We start from the raw sequence: 18,311 nt of genomic DNA, 5'->3' as shown, positions 1-18,311 counted from the left end.
AACTAGACAATGCATAAATGAATGGCAGCTATTCTCTGGGCAAGTGGTGTAGAAAACACAAAGGCCTTCTGCAAGCTTCCTCCATCACAATTGATCCCATGTAGGAAAACCTCCCACCAACACCCGCCAAACAAAGACTTTCCCTTAAAAAGGACCAAACACCCATCAATGTATGCTTCCACCACGAGCATCTTCGAGCTACCCGCCAGACTCCACTCCCGACTCCACTCCCGAGAAAGATGGACAGTTCTATGCATGAAGCTCGGCTGTAGGGAAGAGGACCCTCTCCCCTTCACTAAAGCATGGAGAGCCGAGAAAGACTCGACACACAAGCGAGCCCTCATCCTCCAGTTTGTAGGAGAGATGGAGAGGGTCACCTTCATGAGAAAGAGGGTGATTCTACGAGGATTACAGGGGGATCCCATCTATTTGGATGACAACCTTACAAGGATGCACATAGAACACGGGAAAACATGCATGCCGAGAGTCCTACAAGCCCAGAAAGAGGGCATGAGAGCATTCTATCGCGATGGCTGTGTCATCATCGATGGCAAGGCCACCGATTAGCGCCACGCGGCCTATGATACATCAGCTATGGAGGATCTAGATTCACAGATACACATAGCAATTTCGAACTGCAATGGAGCACTTTGGACACATCCTGGGAGGATGGAGGAGGTCATGGAGGGATGGGAAATCATACTACTTACACAGACGCACTAGAGCCCAGAGAGGGGGCTACCCAAAGTAGAGGGCTATCAGTGGGAGTTTACATACAGGGGGACCACACGGCAGAGCACATCGAGAGGATCCTGGAGGTATTGCAGTACTCTTCAAGCGAGAGCTACAGAAGCGCCTACAGGTGGTAGCACGTGACCAGGAGGCTAGATACATGTGGATTAGACTGCAGCTCTGAGCAAACAAGGTGTTATACATTGCTCTATGCTACTTCTCTCCTAGAGGATCGAGATATGCCATGACAGCAGAGGATGAGTAGAGGCGAGGAGGACACATGGCCATTGGGAGAGTCACCATATGCAGCCCTTTCAGATGAGATCATACACTACTCCAACCTGGGGGGGAAGTCCTCCTTATGGGGGACTTGAATGCACGGACACAAAGCCGACAGTGCGACATTTATGATTTCGAGTACCCCGAGGTGATGCACACACTAGAGGTGGAGGACACGGGAGCCTAAAGGGTGTCAGAGGACACAGGGCCGGATAACACCACATATGGTCATCACTTACTTGAGCTGGGAGCGCGACACCATCTCGTTATTTAGCACACTGGACTACATCATGGGGTCCATGGAGACCACACAAGCACTGACATCTTTCACCATGCCCCCTTGTCCTATTGGTGCGGATCACACGTACCTCTTACTGTCACTGGCAAGCTCCACAACACCAGCACCCACACAGCCCACACAGGCATCGCATACAACCTTCTACTTCACCCATGACTTGGCAGACATATATGAGCATCATGTATATGACGGGCTATTCCAGATGGATCCCCTCTCACACCTCTAGACACACTCACCACCCAACTGTCATCTCTACTACATACGGCCGCAACAAACAGCTTCCCCCATCATACACACATTGCACACACAGATAGATCTGGGAGCATGCCCCAGAATCGGTAGTATGATGATGAGTGCAAGGAGCTATATAGACACCTCCGGGCCCAGAGAGCACTGGTGACCATTACACAGACAGGCGAGCCGACAGATGAGGATCTTCACATGCCGTAAGAGGCGTGCATATGAGGAGGCACAGTACTGGGATATATACCACCTACTCATGAGCAGAGATGCAGCAACTGCATGGCGCAGGATGAGAGAGCCTCGCCCTCGTGCCCCGATTGAGGATCCACACACATGGCACACATATGTAAAGAGCCTCTACCATATCCCTCAACAGCCGCCCATACCACAACCACAAGAATCCCGCCCTACCACCTTTACTTTCTTTACCGCCTCGATGGTAGAGAGAGCTATCCGCCGGTTACAACATGGGAGATCAGCTGACCACACAGGTACACAAAGTGAGCATCTTATTTATGCAACTGACACACTGGAACCCTTTGTTGCTCACCTCTTTAATAGGGCACTAGTGGAGGGTCTACCAGCTGAAAAGACTATGCACACCATCGTGCCTCTCCACAAAGCGGGAGACATGCTAGACCCCAGCAACTACAGGACTATCATGACCATACATTGGCCAAACTTTATGGCGCAGTGCTCGAGGAAGAGTTGAGCTCATATGCAGAGAAGGAGGGACTGCGAGCACCAGGGCAAGCTGGATTCGGATGAGCTTTCTCCACTATTGACCATATATTTACTCTGAGATGTCTGATTGACCAGGCTAGGGGGCGGGAGAAGAGATTATACTACTGCTTTGTGGATTTCCGCAAAGCATTTGACACGGTGCCACGAGAGAGACTCTTCCAGCGCCTACAGTCATTGGGGATCCCATCAGAGATGGTTTTGGGCATCTATGCTTTGTATGAGCAGGTCTTCGGGCGCATACGATGCCCCGGGGGGCTATCTGATGTTATTGCTAGCACCATAGGTGTGAAGAAAGGATGCTCACTCTCTCCTACACTATTTGGGCTATACATCGATGAGGTGGCTGACTTCATTGGTCACGGTGGTGGGGACGGGGTAGACATCTCAGGTACCACAGTCCACATTATGCTATATGCAGATGATATTATTCTGGTCTCTGAGTCCCAAATGGGACTACAGCACCATCTCCATGCACTCGATGACTTTCGCACACAGAGGGGGCTTACAGTGAACCTTGGGAAAACCAAGGCCATGATTTTCCACACCTCAAGGCCGGTTCGACGACATACCATCTTCACACTAGCAGGAGGACAGGTAGAGGTGGTACACTCATATGTGTACCTGGGGATTACATTTACGACTCCGCCACGAAGATTTACTATGGCACAGGCAGCCAGGGATAGACTCACACGAGGGTATGCAACTCTGGCCATGCTAAAGAGAGATTGTCACCAGGCATTCATCCAGGAGCCCCGCACGAAGGGGTGGTTGTTTGACACACTAGTCACCCATGCTTTGATGTATGCTGCAACAGTATGGGCACCTGGGCTCGCCACCTCCACATGGTCTCAAATAGAGAGGCCTCAAATTCTTATGCTCTCACGGATGATCCGCAGCAAACCCTCCGTCCCACATGACATTGTCCAAACGGAGTTTGCTGCACCTCCTATGCTAGTAGAGGCCCTCTTCCAGACGATCTGCTTCATACAAAGGAGCAGAGATATGCCATCACATCGACTCTCACATAGAGCTTTTGAGGCGTCCAGGCAGCTCGCACAGAGTGGAGATAGGAGATCATGGTATTCATAGATGATACAGTGGCTCACTCAGCATGGTCTTGACATAGATCACCTGCCACCTTTCCAATATGATATACATGCACCACACATCCAGCTCTCTCACCGTGAGAGGAACAGAGTCCTTCGACAGGATTTATGGCAGCGATACACTCAAGAGATTTGGATTACACCCAGTCAGCCTCTACCGCCGAAGATGCTATACTACAGAGATCAGTTTATGCGTATCTCGGCGGATGGATTCATACAGAGACCTGGATACATGGATGTGTACATGCCTCACAGTGCCCGAATGGTGATTGGCCAGCTCAGAGTGTCATCGCACCAGCTTGAGATTGAAACAGGTAGGGCAGCACGGATCCCCAGAGCAGAGAGGATATGCAAACTATGCTAGGAGGAGGTTGAGAGTGAGGAACATTATGTATGCAGATGCAGAGCATTTAGTGTCATTGGAGAGAGATACACCACCATCTTCGGTAAACATCCCTCACTCCACCAGATAATGGAGTCCGCAGACCAGCGCAGATTTGGCCAGTTCTTGCTAGAGACACAGCGCCACAGAGAGACACTGCTACGGATTCATACCACAGGCAGAGGTGGGCGACAGCTCCAGCTCACTGATTTCTTCAAGAGATCTATCCCAGTGCCTATTTTGACACAGGAGGGGGTTACACTTTAGCGCGCTACGGACCTCCGAGCCAGACGGAGACCGAGAGCACCAAGCTACCAGACTCCCATACTACATCAGAGGGAGATCACAGAGATACGGGCTCGACATCAACACCATATCCAGAAGCGGCTAGCTCACTTACACTCACACCCGGAGATCATGCTCCGAGGTATTTTTGCTTCGCCATCGCCTATGTATTACATATTACACCCCCATTATGGTGTTGGTTGGAGCTAGACAGATCTGCATTGCATTCTTGTATATAGGTTGCATACTGAGCCTCTCGCAGTAGTGCTCCATCCATCACACCCCCCCACTAGCTCAGTACTTTCATAGTTTATTTCATGTTCATTTTGTCCTCTCTTTTTTTTTTGGACATCGAGAAGACATTGACAGTTGTACATTGATTTGTCTCATAGGTCGAGTTCGGCCTCTAGTAGACGTTAATACAGCTTTCTTTCTTTCTTTCTCTCTAGTTGCTGCTTCCAGATGCTCCCTACTGATGATGTATTGTAGGGCTAGATACTTACCTTCAGTTCTTTTTTTTCTTTTCCAGATAGTGTATCAGATGTCACATGGTTGTAACTTAGGTCTCATAAGTCACTTTGGCCTTTTGAAGACGTTAATATAACATTTCATTTCGTTTCTCTCTCTATGAGGGCCACGAATTGAGGACCAATATCAGTACTAGAAGGGGGACCCCTCGGTCCAACATGAACAGCTCGCCGGCAACAACGACTAGAGGTGACAAGGAGAGGAAATACAGCTCGATTTGGGCAAGCACATAAAGGATCCGTGACCCCCATATCAACACATGCCTGGCCACGATGAGAGAAGTATGCAAAATGCAGGATATGGACATTGAGCACCTACAAAAGAAGCTCAGGGAAAACAAGGATAGTGATGACCTTATGTGTGGGTTGTGTGCCTCCATGCAAGAGGAATGGATAGGTGGAAGGCTGACATGCACGTATACATGGCAACTCAGCTAAGCAAGATGCAGGAGGAAATGGTCCAACTGTTGGACGCAAAAACCAGCCACCATACCCCACTCATCACTCACGGAGCTGGGGGTCCAAGTCGCCACCCTTAAAGTAGAACACAAGAGCTTGAGAGCACTTACTCAATTCATAAAAGGAGAATTTCAACTATCCCTGAATACACTTAGAGGGCAAATGAAGACCCTCCAAGAACAAGAGGAGAAGAAGGCAAACGAGGCAACCACATGGGCCGAGATGATTAAGAAGACACATAAACAAGTGGAAGAAGCGGGCAGCTGGATTGAGGTTGCCAATAAGCAACGGAACTCACCATCATCCCCAAACAACATCAATGACACACTCGAAGAGGACAAACGAAGGAAGATTAGGGAATTAATTGTGAGAGTGGTGGGATGGAAGGAAGGAGCCTCGCCGAAAAAGGACGGCATAGCACTATGGAGATAGCTGGAAATCCCTGATACCCACAATTGGAGGGTGGGCAAAGACACCACCAAGGAATGCGCACTCATCCTCAAGGTTGCGGGGTTGGAAGCAAGGAAAGCATTCCTTACCAGAAGGCGGGCACTAAAAGGAGAAAAGACTTACCTCGAAGACGATCTCAAGGTGGCACACAAGAGGGAGCGCATGCAACGCATCTTGGATGCACGGAAGGCAGGGAAATGGACAGCGTACAGAGATGGGAGGGTAATCATCACCAAGCGATGTGCCCAATGACGGTGCGAGACCTATGAGACCAAGCTAGAGATTGCGGTTTGGAACTGCAATGCCGCCTTGATGCACGGTTGTTTCCGTATGGCGCACGACAACATATGTACGGTAAGATACCATATGGATTCGTACGGATTTTTTCAGGAAAAAAAAACTTCAAAAGAAAAATTTGGTATGTAATGGTCTTTCTTTTACTTATCTATGGCTGTTTAAGCTTCCTCTATACTATGATGCTTCCCTCCTTTCTAAATTACTCCATATTTGAACTTGGAAATACCTAAGTTTAAAAGTATTTTTTTAAAACATCGTATTTTATCATACGATAAGAAAATATTTTATATCGTACCGTATTTTCCCTTACGGTATCATATCGTACGAACCATACAGTATCGTACCTGACAACTATCCCTTGAGGAAAGATGTAGGTCTATTCGAGGAGACATTTAGAGGGAGAGACGTGGTCTTATACACAGAGACACATCAGTGCTAGGGGAGTCGGCTTCCACAGGTGAGAGGATAGAGATGGGAGTCTGTTCGCCGCCCACACCCACGCACAGCAGGGGGTACCTAGGGGTCGGGAGGGGTGGCTTTACTATACAAGGAGCAGCTTCAACGTGTGATACAGGTGGTCAGACGAGATGAGGTTACAGGGTTTTTGTGGGTGAGGATCCAGACAAAAAAGGACCGAGACATCTACCTTGCAATGTGCTACTTTGCACCCTCCACCTCTAAATATGCTACCCATGGAGAGTCCCTGTACCTGCCCCTTTATGATGACATTATGAAGTTTTCCAGTCTACGGGACCTCCTCCTGGCTAGAGACTTCAATGCCTGCACCACATGTACACAAGTACCCTTCTTTGAGACAGATGATCCCATGTACCAAGAGAATGACACGGTGGGTACAGTTCTCAACTGGACATCACAGGATGCAGAAGCCTGCACAAACTATGCAGAGTATCCCTTAGCCCTCTGCAGGGCTCATTGACTAGCCAGCATCTGCTCCGAAAAAAACAACACGTGTACCAGCTCACTGCAAATCCATTCAGACTGTACATTTGCCAAGGCATTCAGGGCATTGTTTATTCACACACCATGCATCCCATATGTACACAGAGTCAAAACACCTTTCAAATTTTTACCTGACATACTTTGCCCAACCCCTAGCCTGCTAAATCATTTATGATCAGCAGCAAAAAGCATATGACCACGTTTCCCTCCATCAATCCTTTGAGCATCATACAATGTAACCAAAACATCTCTATTCCATATGTTCGAAGAAATACTGTCATCTTCCAAAGGCATAGTTTGCCATCCCACATCCCACAACATAACATAAGAACTTTTTGAAACAAAGCTGCTGACATACATACCATCCTGCCTCATCTCAATTCCAAAATCACTGATATGGTCAACACCAATATTGGAGAACTAGTGAAGCAATTCCTGCTGAGGGTAATAACTGATGAAAGCTTCATCAAGAAAAACCTGCTGTGCCATAATACTTTCTTGTCCATCAGCATAAGAAATATCACCATCAAAGCCAACCACTACAGGCAAAACAAACTCCCCTTCAAAAGGCACCATTGCCAAAGCATCCACCTCAGTTCCTGTATGCTAATCTTTATCAAGGCCAATAAGAAATTCATCTATCACAGCATCCATAGTCTCATCCATAGCATCAACATCGTTCATAGTCTGCTGGTGTTGCTCCTCCTTCATAGCATCAATTCTGCTTATGGCTTTCTTAACATTAATGCACATCTGATCATCTAGCTCCAACTCAGGTTCATCATCCTGCAGACTTTCTATATCCCACTCATCCCACAAAGGTTCATCATCCAAAGACTTTAAAGCATACTCTTTCACATCACATGCATACCTTTGCTCATGATTCACTTGTACCTCCTCGCATTCTTCCTGTATGGCCTCTTCTTGTTGGGCAACCTCATCACCAAGCACTTCCTCATCAATAACCAGGGCATCCATGTTTGCATCCTCCTCACTGGATGAAGTGTCTTATGTTCCCTTACTAGTAGTGGTGCTACTAGTCGTATCATCAACACTTGAATCTGCTTCACTTTCCCTTTCATCATGAACAGGCTTCTGGTTATCCATATTAAACTGTTTTTTATCCCCTCTCCTCTCATACAGAGTAATGACCCCTTTCCTCCAATCCTGAACAGCCTTTACCGCTCTCCGCCATGGTCTTCCCAAAATGATGGGGAATGCACCCATTCCTGCCGGCATAACATGACAATCCACAAGCACCTTTACATCAAAAGCTTGCAGTTCTAATTCCTTGATCATACCTAAGCATTTGACCTTCTGGTGATTGGCCAACCGAATACGGAAACCAGACGCTTCAGTAATATTAAGACCAAGCCTCTCCACAGCTGCTAATGTGATTACACAAATTTGTGCACCACCATCTATGTATGCTTCTCCCAGATTCTTCCCTTTGTACCATACATTCACCACAGGACATATATCAGGCAACTCCTCAACAGATAAAACAGTCACTATCCCTCTGGCAGGCTCCTTCTCTCTCGGATTCACAAGTCTTTTCCACTGACGCTTCAATTTGGAAGCTGACTCTATCAATTGCCCAAAAGTAATATTAGCCTTCCTTCCAGCCATGTCCTCCTGTAAATTGTAGCTATCCTGCCCAACCCCTAGTGGAAAATCAGTCACCTGAAATTTCCTACGAGACTTTTGCTTCCGTTTAACCTTTACATCCTCTCCTTCCTTCACTTTACCTTTTTTCTTACTAGGCCCTGCAGCATCCCTGCCTTCCCTTTCCTGTGGCATCCGTTTTCCCAAAGGCATCACATCAGCTTCTGTCTCCTTCGTCTTCTCAAGGGTGACCACATCTATCACCTTAGCTTTACTCATTTGTCAATCCACTAGTCCCTGCTTCATCTCTAATTTCAATTCCATAATCATTTGCCCTATTGGGAATCTGAGAGGGTAAGGGATACATATCACCCCCCATTCGCTACGGCTTATCACAATCTATACTTAGATGTCCAAATTCACCACAATTCCAGCATGTAGGAATAAACCGTCTACCCCTACCAAAACCACGGCCACTTTTATAGCTTGCTGTCTGACCTTCAACCCCTTCCTCATTATAGCCTCTGCCTCGGCCACGTCCACTACCTGTGTTCTCCATCATCTTCAAGCTCAGATTCTTCATACAATCCACCATTTGCCTCATGTCCTGTTGAAGCCTTTCATCAGAAGCTGTAACAGCTGTGGGTGCTACCTTTGTCCCCTGTGGTGTGACATTATTCACCTGAGCTTCTATCGGTTGCACTCTTTCCAGCACGGTTCTCATCAGTACCGCTTCTCCCCTTCTCATTTCAGGCCTCACTGCCACTGGAACCATCCCCAGCTGGTTCATCCGTTGCAATTTCCAATCCTTTGATTTGGCTATCTCCACTGCATCCTCATAAGATCTGTGCTTCTTTAATTCAACCTTCCAGCGAATACCTCCCTTCAATCCTGCAATAAAACGATCCTTCTTCATCATGTCCGGAGGTACTTGATCCTCCCCCAAAGCCCTGCACAAAATCTCCCACAGCAAAGAAAATTTCTTCACATAATCATCAATTGACTCCAATTCACCTTGTATCAACCCTTGCACTTCATGCCAAACTCTATCTCGATCCTCAACCTTCTTGAACCTGTTCAAAAGTGCAGTCTTCAATCCATCCATAGTCATAGAAATGCGTGGCTCAGTATCCCTCAATGACTCTTCAAAAGCTCTGTACCAAATCCTTGCATCCCCCTTCAAGTAGATATTCAGCAACCGCAATACTTGTGCTGGCTCATTGATGTGGTTGCTTATGCATGCAACCTCCATCCTTTCCAGAAAATCTGCCACATCTTCATTAGGACCACCAAAAAACTCTGGATACGACATCATTTTGATCCCCAAGCTTCACCTTCAAATCCCAAGAAAACACTAGAAACACCTTCCTTCAATCTCTTACTCTGGGGCATACACCCTCGTAGGCAAGAGAAATATACCTGAGCTCTCCTCAGTGGGGGCACCAGAAAGATGTGAGGTGAAAACAAGAAAAAAAGACCATGCCTCTATAGCCCTTCACCTCCCAACTTTGATACAACAACTACAAAAAGGGGGCACCACCAGCCACCGGCTGGAACACTTCTCACTGTTCACCACACCACCCACACCAGAAATGCAGCCAATATAGGGGCACCAACAAAATAATTACCCAACAACACACACAGTCTCAAAGAGCCCTCGCTGAATTGCATAGGCTGTCACAAACTGTAAATACATGAACACCGCGTTCCGACCAGGTCCCTTGATTCTCAAGACAAGAAGTACCAAACAACCTCGAGTTCACAAACCCACACAAGCCTGTCTCCTATTCTTCCTGAGATACATCCCTGAGCCCCTGTACACGCAGCCAAACCTCCATGCATACAGCTGTAAACGCAGCCATTAAAAACAGCCCACCAGCTCGTCCTCCAAAACAGCCCCAAAGCTTCCCAACTCTTGGCGTTCTCTCCTTCTCTCTACTTCACTTTAGCTGTTGCACCCAACAGCAGCACCTTCACGACTCTCCACTACAAGAGGCGGCTCCCTCTCTCTCTCTCTCTCTCTCTCTCTCTCTCTCTCTCTCTCTCTCTGTGCTTCCAGCTTCTCCCGGCGACTACCAACAAAGAAACATCTCTCCCTTTGCCTGCCCACAGCCCTCGATTCTCTTGTCCAGAGGCGGCCACCACCTCCTTGGCACCATCTGCCACTTGCACTGCAGCCAACACCCAAACCTGCTTGCTACGTGTACTCTGCGTTGGCACCTCAACTGAAGACAACAATCTCCAGCGCTACCGGCTTCAAAGGTGACCTCCCAGCAAAACCCAACCAGCCTCTCAGACGCCAGCCATACGCGCAGCCCTCCTCAGAGGCGATTACCTTCACAGCAGACTCCACACTCCACACCAGTCACCAAGCAAAGCGACCCTCCTCTTCTTCGCTAGCAGTCACCGCCAGCACACAAAACAGCTTCCCGACGTCTTCACCAAGGCGACTTCTCCAGCCTTGCCTGCGCACACCAGAGGCCGTCTTCACTACCAGCCATGCCCTCTTTGTTCTCTCTGCTTGCAGTCGCCACCCGCCGCTCTTCACACTGTCGCCAGCCAACCGTCTCCGCAGCGGCTTCTCTCTCCTCGTCACTAGCTGTCCCCAGTTCAGTCAGCTTTGCGCCAGCTTCACTTCCCTTGCGCTTGCGGCTGCGCCTCACACCAGTAGACGTGCTACCCTCCTTCCTCTGCTTTACTGCCAACTCCCCTTGCAGCAAAACAGCGTACCCTCCTGCTCTTTCATGACCCGCCTCTCTGCAGAGCCGCCCGCCGCTCTTCTTTTTGGCGACCTCCTTTCTCCTTCACTTCAGCGGACGTCTTTTCTCGAAGGACCCACCACCTTTCTCAAATCGGCATCCCTTGTTTTTTCTAATACTCCCATTACCTTCTTTTCTTGGACCTTCCAGATCTAACTCATGCACACATTTAATTGGCATCCCGACCATCAATTGTCCATATGCTTTCATACCTTCAAATACAATCTGGTGTGCCCACTTATTTTGGGGACGCGCACACATTCAGGCAACCGAGTGGTTGATGTCATCTCCAGCGGACCTCCAGTAAACCACACTCCGAACAAACCTGTACAAGCCTACAGCAAAACCGTTCACCCTGTACATCTGCCAACGCATTCAAAGGCCAAGCTCTTCACCTGCCATGCATTCCATATGTACACAAGCCCAAAACACCTTTCAGAAAAACTCCCAACATAGAGGTGAAAAAAAGAAAAAGAAAAGCATACACAGCACCATACACCATAAACTTTGGGAAATCCAGTCCCATCTTCACCACACTACAAACAAACTCAACAATTACACCAAAAACCAAGACTCTGGCTAGGATTTACTGCCAAGGGAATTCACCCTTGCGTCTGACAACCAAGCCTCTGTCTCCCGGTCTCTGCTCTTCAGAGGGCGCCCCACCAGCAACCCTCCTTCACTTCCTCTGTCTGTCCCCTCTTCTCTGCTTCACTACCATCAGCCCTCGACCCTTCTGGTACCGGCCGTTCGCACCTGTCTTCAACACTACCAGCCACCTCTGCAGCTGCTTTACATGCCAGTGACACTTGAGACGGCCTCCAACTGTGCACTGCGCTCCAGGCTCTCTCCCACAAGGTATCCAGCCGACGGTCAACAGCTTCTCTCTCACAAGGTAGCAACCCCTTGTATCACCAGCCACCGTAACCCCTCTAGGCGGCTCCCCAGTGCCTGCAGCTTACCTGCGAGCGACTTTTTACACCAGGCGGCAACGCCACCTTTCCTTGCCTCCACTTCTTCCTCGCTTTCCACACTCGTCCGAGAGACTGCAGCCCTTCTCGCTCACCAGAGCGCCTCTCTTTACAGACTTTCCGAGCCCTCCTGTGCATCCGCTTCAAAGACGACTCCCCGCAAGAGCATCTCAACCGTGCCTCACACAGTCCCCTGGCACTCTATCGCCAGCAGCCAGCTACACCAGGCTCTCGTCTGGCCCTCTGCAGAATCACCCCAGCGGCCACTTCATCGTTGGATCTCCTCGCCGTTCGCTGCTACTCAGCCACCCGAGAGACATCCAAACAAGGTGGCAGCCTTCCCTACGACCTCAACTCGCCTCTGTCTCCGCAACGCCTCCGCAAGGCGATCTTTTTATCTACACCCCCCACTCCACTTTTTCGAAGCGGCCACCTTCAGCTGTTCGCCAACCTTCGAGAGGGTGTGCTGGCAGCGTAGCTGGCTATTGAATAAATCTCCACGTAGCTATCAACAAGCTGGCCACATGGCATCATTTTTATTTTATTTTATTTTTTTTAGAAAATGGTCACTATGCTTTAGAGGGCCCCTCCTCCTTGTATTTTTCCTGAACAAACGGCGCTCACAACCTTCCAAAACCAGAGCTGCCCACGGCCTTCCATCAGCTGCACCTCAACTTACCAAAATACGACCTTTCCCCCATGCTCCAAAGGCGGCCTCTCTTTCAAATCGGTCGGTGCCCTGCATTCAGCAACCACCCGCACACCATACTGCTGAAATAAAAAAGCTTCCAAATCTCCAGCATCTGCTCCGAAAAAAACAACACGTGTACCAGCTCACTGCAAAACCATTCAGTCTGTACATTTGCCAGGGCATTCAGGGCATAGTTTATTCACACACCATTCAGTCTGTACATTTGCCAGGGCATTCACGGCATTGTTTATTCACACACCATGCATCCCATATGTACACAGACTTAAAACACCTTTCAGATTTTTACCTGACAGTCGCCAAGAAGGGTAAAGGTAAGGAGATAACACCCCTACACCTACAATCATTAACATGACTTTCGAAGAGGAACAACGAAGACGTACACGTGCTTTGCATGTGAGGATTACCGGCCTTAAAGACAGGGATAAAGTTGAAGAGGAGGTGAAAGAGCTTATGGTGTTGATGGGGATTGACAGTCCGGCACACGCAAAAGCCTGGAGAGTGGGCAAAAAAAGCGGAGGCAACGGGGAAACATCAAAGGAAAGAGCTCTCATACTTCGCTTCCCCTCTATTGAGGCGAAGAAGGAGTTCTTGAAGAGGTGACCCACTTTAAAGAATACAGGCATTTTTCTTGGTGACGATCTTACTCTTTCACAGCTTGCACATATGAAGGAAGTCATGCCAGAGATTAGGGCGACAAGAGAAAAGGGAAAGATAGTATTTTATAGAGAAGGGAGGGTGGTCACCGTGGAGTGACGCTCTACATGACGGTGCGAGACCTATGGGACCAAATTAAAGCTGGCAGCCTAGAACTGCAATGGATCCCTCAGACTTGATGTAGGTGCCTTTGCGGACAGCTTTAGAGATAGAGATATAGTCTTCTACTCGGAGACTCACCAGGCCCCTGGTCAGATGATGCCACAGGTGACAGGATACAGATGGGAGACAGCTTGCAGAGTAGGGACGAGATCGGTACACAGTAGTAGAGGATCAGGGGGGGTGGCACTTCTTTTCAGGGAGGAGCTGCAACCACTTCTACACATCGTTCGGAGAGATGATCAGGCAAGATATATGTGGGTGAGACTGAGGGCCGACACAAGCAGATTCCTGTATATTGCCATATGCTATTTTGCTCCTAGTACATCGACATATGCAGCACCTAGAGGGCAATCTCCTTTCTCTGTGCTAGATGATGACATATGGGAGTTCTCTAGGGATGGAGACATCATCCTGTTAGGGGACTTTTATGCCCGGAAGGGCAACCGCCAGATAGTCTTTTATGATACCTCAGAGGAGATGCTGAGAGAGCTGGACACTGGATATGGGATTAGACACACGCTCACAGGATGTGGAGTGCACAGAGTATGGGAGATATTTGGTAGATATGGGGACTACACATGGGTTGGCCATACTTAATGGCTTGCAGAGGTTTCCGTCAGCAGCTGGATTTACTTGCTTTCCACATAGACATGGTGCTAGCACAGTGGATTATGTTATGGCTATGCCGAGCTTTGTTTCATGCATTGAGGACTTCACAGTTGGATCTCGGCCCATTGGGGTAGTAGTGGATCATGCATTGTTGACATTGACCATCTCTTTTCACTTTACCACAGCTCAGAGGACACGAGGGGCAGATCACACTCGATATACTTTTACTTCAGAGACTGATGCTGTCTACACAGATGGGATTTATAGACATCTGTACACAGAGGAGCGAGGGAGACCTTTGGAGGAGCTGACCCATATACTGACAGAGACTTTACAGGATGCAGCGAGAGAGGGTGCTGACCACAGAGGATATTGAGGAGATCCGCCAGCGTCCAATGCGGCGCATATTATGAGATGGAGAGGATGGATTGACGTCAATGCAAAAGAGAGGACAAGATGGAGATGAATGCAATTTTCTCATGTGGACAAACTCTGGACAGAATGTCACGGACAAAGGGGCCAAGCCCATTCAAGCTATGAAACTCTTTCACAACTGCACATCATTGGCCTCAGAGGTGGCTGTGTTCGTGGTGCTCGGTCAAAAAACATCACATCTCTATTTCGGGTGCTAAAAAGGAAGAAAATCAAAGATGGTGTGTAGTTATTTATCATGGCCTTATGCATCAAAAGGGGGGCATTAGATGGGCACACCCAACATTTGAAAAGGAACCCTTAGTATTGGGAGAGGCGGCTCTCTACAAAGGAGACATGAATGTAAAAGGAGGCACGAAAGGGCAACTTGAAGAAATGAGGAGGTGCTTTTGAAGGGACCTTTTGAGATGAGGAAACGGCTGCGTACAATAGACGGGGAGCGACTACAGAAATAGAAAGTGGGGGGGAAAACCTTAGAAGAGATGACATTAGTACATTTTAAAAGGGCAATTTGTAAAGAAGCATGAAAGGGTACCATTTTATACCCTTCGAGGTGGAGCCGCCAGGCGTAGTAGAATAGAGAAGGGGCACGTGGGTTGGAACAAAAAGGAGGAGAGGGGTGATCAATGGCCCGGTGTCAATGGCCCGGTGTCAACCACCACTATAGCGCAACTGGCGCATACAAACACAACACAGTTGGTTGTCAAAGGCGCTGACAGCGAAGCACAGCAAGGGCAACAACAGCCCAGCTATAGCGGCAAGAACAGCCGGCGCCAAGGGCAACAAAGCCAAGAACGCAATCAGCGCCCCTCGCCATTGGATTCCTTGATGCCACCAACGAGGTGTACATCGGGGATGACCTCACTCCAGCACAAGTGGCACACCAGCATGAGGCAATAGTGACAGTTCATGAGGCCCATAGAGCAGGCAAGTGTGCTGTCTACAGAGACAGCAGGGTCATTATCACTGAGACCCAAATAGGGACACAGGGCCTATGAGACCAAACATCTAAGGTTAGTAATATGGAACCACAATGGAAGCATGTGGTCGAATCCAAGAGGTCTAAGCGAGACTCTCACATGCACGGATATCATTTTCTATACAAAGACTCATCACAGCCCTAAGAGGGGCCTACCATACATAGCCGGGTTCAAGTGGGAATCAGCTTTCCAAGGCGAGACCTGCAAATCAGGGGGGGGGTACGTGGCTATGGACTCCGCAGGGGTAGCCGCCCTTTCTAGAACCCACCTCTGACAGATTCTCAGCATCGCCCAGAAGGACAAGGACACACGGCATCTTTGGGTGCCATCTTTGGGTGCGGCTAGCTTACTAGGGACAGAGTCATCCACATTGATGTGTGTTGTTTTGCATAGAACCATTCCTCTTGGGCGCAGAGCATGGCCAGTCACCGTGCTTACCATTATACGAGGATATTATGATGTTCTCACACCTGGGGAGGTCCTCCTCACAGACTTCAATGCTAGGACATGGAGTCACCAAGTCCCACTACTTGATCTGGACGACCCTATCAGACTTTGGAGCTATACATCACTGACACGGAGCTACGAGATCATCAGAGGACCGTGAGGAGGTCCGTGTATGGGAGGCACTTCCTAGAGCTCAAAGTTGCACATGGTCTTGTTAACTTTTACAGGATGTTCCGATGACCCTCCTCCAACACCCTCACTAGCTTCAAACACTCAGGAGGTACTAGAATCATGGACTACTTGATGGGATCTCCGGCTTTAGCACACCTTCTCCCCGAATTCTCCATCCCGCAACCCCCCTTCGAAGCTGACCATGCCTACCTCTCTTTCACTCTTACATGCACACCACCCTCCCCCCGTCACCACTCCCAAGTCACATTACACCACTCTTATGATTGCCTCCCGCTCAACCACCATGGTGATCATCTCCAAGAAAGACAAAACTCCCCTACAGGTCTTTGGACTAAAAGATCACCTCCCACCTCCCTTTTTCGTGGGCCATTCCAAGCCTCTTTAGCCCCTGGGAAACATCTCGGAAGAGGTATTTCACAAGCCCCTGCAACATCTTTTGGTCATGCGGATAACTTTGGAGAGTTGTGACTGTACCTATTTTGAAGGCTTCTTCTTCTTCGAACTCTTCATGGGGGTATTGATAGCAGATCAACCCCTCCCCCATCAAAGTTAATGGCATTCCTTCTTGGCAACTTTGGTTGTAGGAGAATCACCTCCTTTTGCAGTCGGCCACTCAAGAGTGGTACTGGAAAGGCCCTAGAGCTCCACCCAACACTACCTCCCCCTCCAATAGAGTCTCCCTTCAAGAGTAGTTAGCCGAGCAACTTTCTCCATTTATGCATTCTCTCTCCTCTATAGAAAGTTGATATCTTCTTTTATAAAATAATCTTGTTTTTCTAATCATAGCTGAATATATTTCTTTGAAAAAACAAAAACAAAAAACCTACCCAGCAGAGTCACTAGGATGCCTTCAAACAAGTGCTAAACGCAGTTTCTTCCTCCAACTGGTCAATGCTTACCTGTGCTCTTTCGGTCAAGAAGCAGTCAGGTAACAAACTAGCTTCACTACTAGTGAAATAGTCGAGCACAGGACCACACATGGCACAGAAACCCCCCTTGATAACACAAGATAATATTGTTTTCATCGAATAATGCGCATGAGAAAGTAAGTTTTTATGACATTGAATGAAAGTGCACAAATGTCAGCAGAAGTTTCATCTGAACAAAACCCATGAAAGTTTACTAAGAATGGGTACACACAGGTGAACCATGGCAGTTATGTAAGCATTGACAAAACAAATACTGACTTGTAAAGTTTCACCACCGTCACCAATCAATTGAAGAAGCATATTTAAGATCGGTTGTAAAAACTGCAGCATTGCTGTGAAGTCAACATTTTTCAGACTATTGATAGCCTGCAATAAAAAAGCAGAAAGTTACATCTCCCTAAGATTTGCAATAATCCTAGAAATGTGAAGAAGATGGCAGCGATTGTTTCAATAGCCTTCACATTGTCAATCCACTGAGTTTCTAATTGTATTCCACCAGGTGGCCACAGAGCTGCTATGAAAAAATGGTTTCTGAAGAAGGTATCCTAGAAAACCTTCATGTGATGTCCACCATGCTCAGCTCTGTTATCGTATGAATAAGACTGATCAGTAGTCTCTCTAGAATCATCCATCACTCTATGAACCGCTTCATATCAAGAGGAAGAGGCCAGTGTTAGGTAACACTGGATCCTCACAAAACATGTTTTGAGTGTATTTGCATCTAAAGGGTTAAAACCTCATGGTTGTAATTGTGTGTCAAACACAAGGTTACTTTGGTCACTACTGTTGAGACTCGGATACCCATTTTTAGGATCCCATAGCTCAGGTCAAATCTAAAATTTGACATTAGTTAAGCTAAGGTATCTAGGGTCCTCTAGCATATGGTGCAATAAAAGTATTGTGAACAGTTTTCTAGAATTTTGGCACTTGGCCTATAAAAATTATACTCACAACACAAGTTTGCTGAAAACAATCTGTCTCAAATGATTATCTTGTCGCTTTGCATGATCACTATTGTGCTCTGAGGGCAAAAAGAACTACAGGCTAAGGCCACAGGGAGGGCGCCTGGACATTTGAGTTGCACTTTACTTTTGCTG

At 48.0% G+C, this 18,311-nt stretch overlaps 1 protein-coding gene and 1 pseudogene across 12 annotated transcripts in view; one reads left to right on the top strand and one right to left on the bottom strand.

Moving 5' to 3' along the window:
- SPK1 (guanyl-nucleotide exchange factor) overlaps nt 1-18,311 on the bottom strand; it is a 251,368-nt gene that overhangs the window by 127,625 nt on the left and 105,432 nt on the right. For all 12 annotated transcript variants that reach the window (XM_086778119.1, XM_086778125.1, XM_086778131.1 and 9 more), the window contains one exon: nt 17,473-17,580. In XM_086778119.1, coding sequence (XP_086634245.1) covers nt 17,473-17,580 — 108 coding nt within the window. The remainder of the gene's footprint in view (nt 1-17,472; nt 17,581-18,311) is intronic.
- LOC147615612 (uncharacterized) lies at nt 2,306-6,739 on the top strand (annotated as a pseudogene).

The sequence above is a fragment of the Cibotium barometz genome, chromosome 39 (assembly GCF_041138505.1).
Source record: "Cibotium barometz isolate CiBa-2024 chromosome 39, ASM4113850v1, whole genome shotgun sequence".
NCBI lineage: Eukaryota > Viridiplantae > Streptophyta > Polypodiopsida > Cyatheales > Cibotiaceae > Cibotium > Cibotium barometz.
The sequence above is the reverse complement of the archived record's forward strand: the minus strand, read 5'-3'. Positions and strand labels throughout refer to the sequence as shown.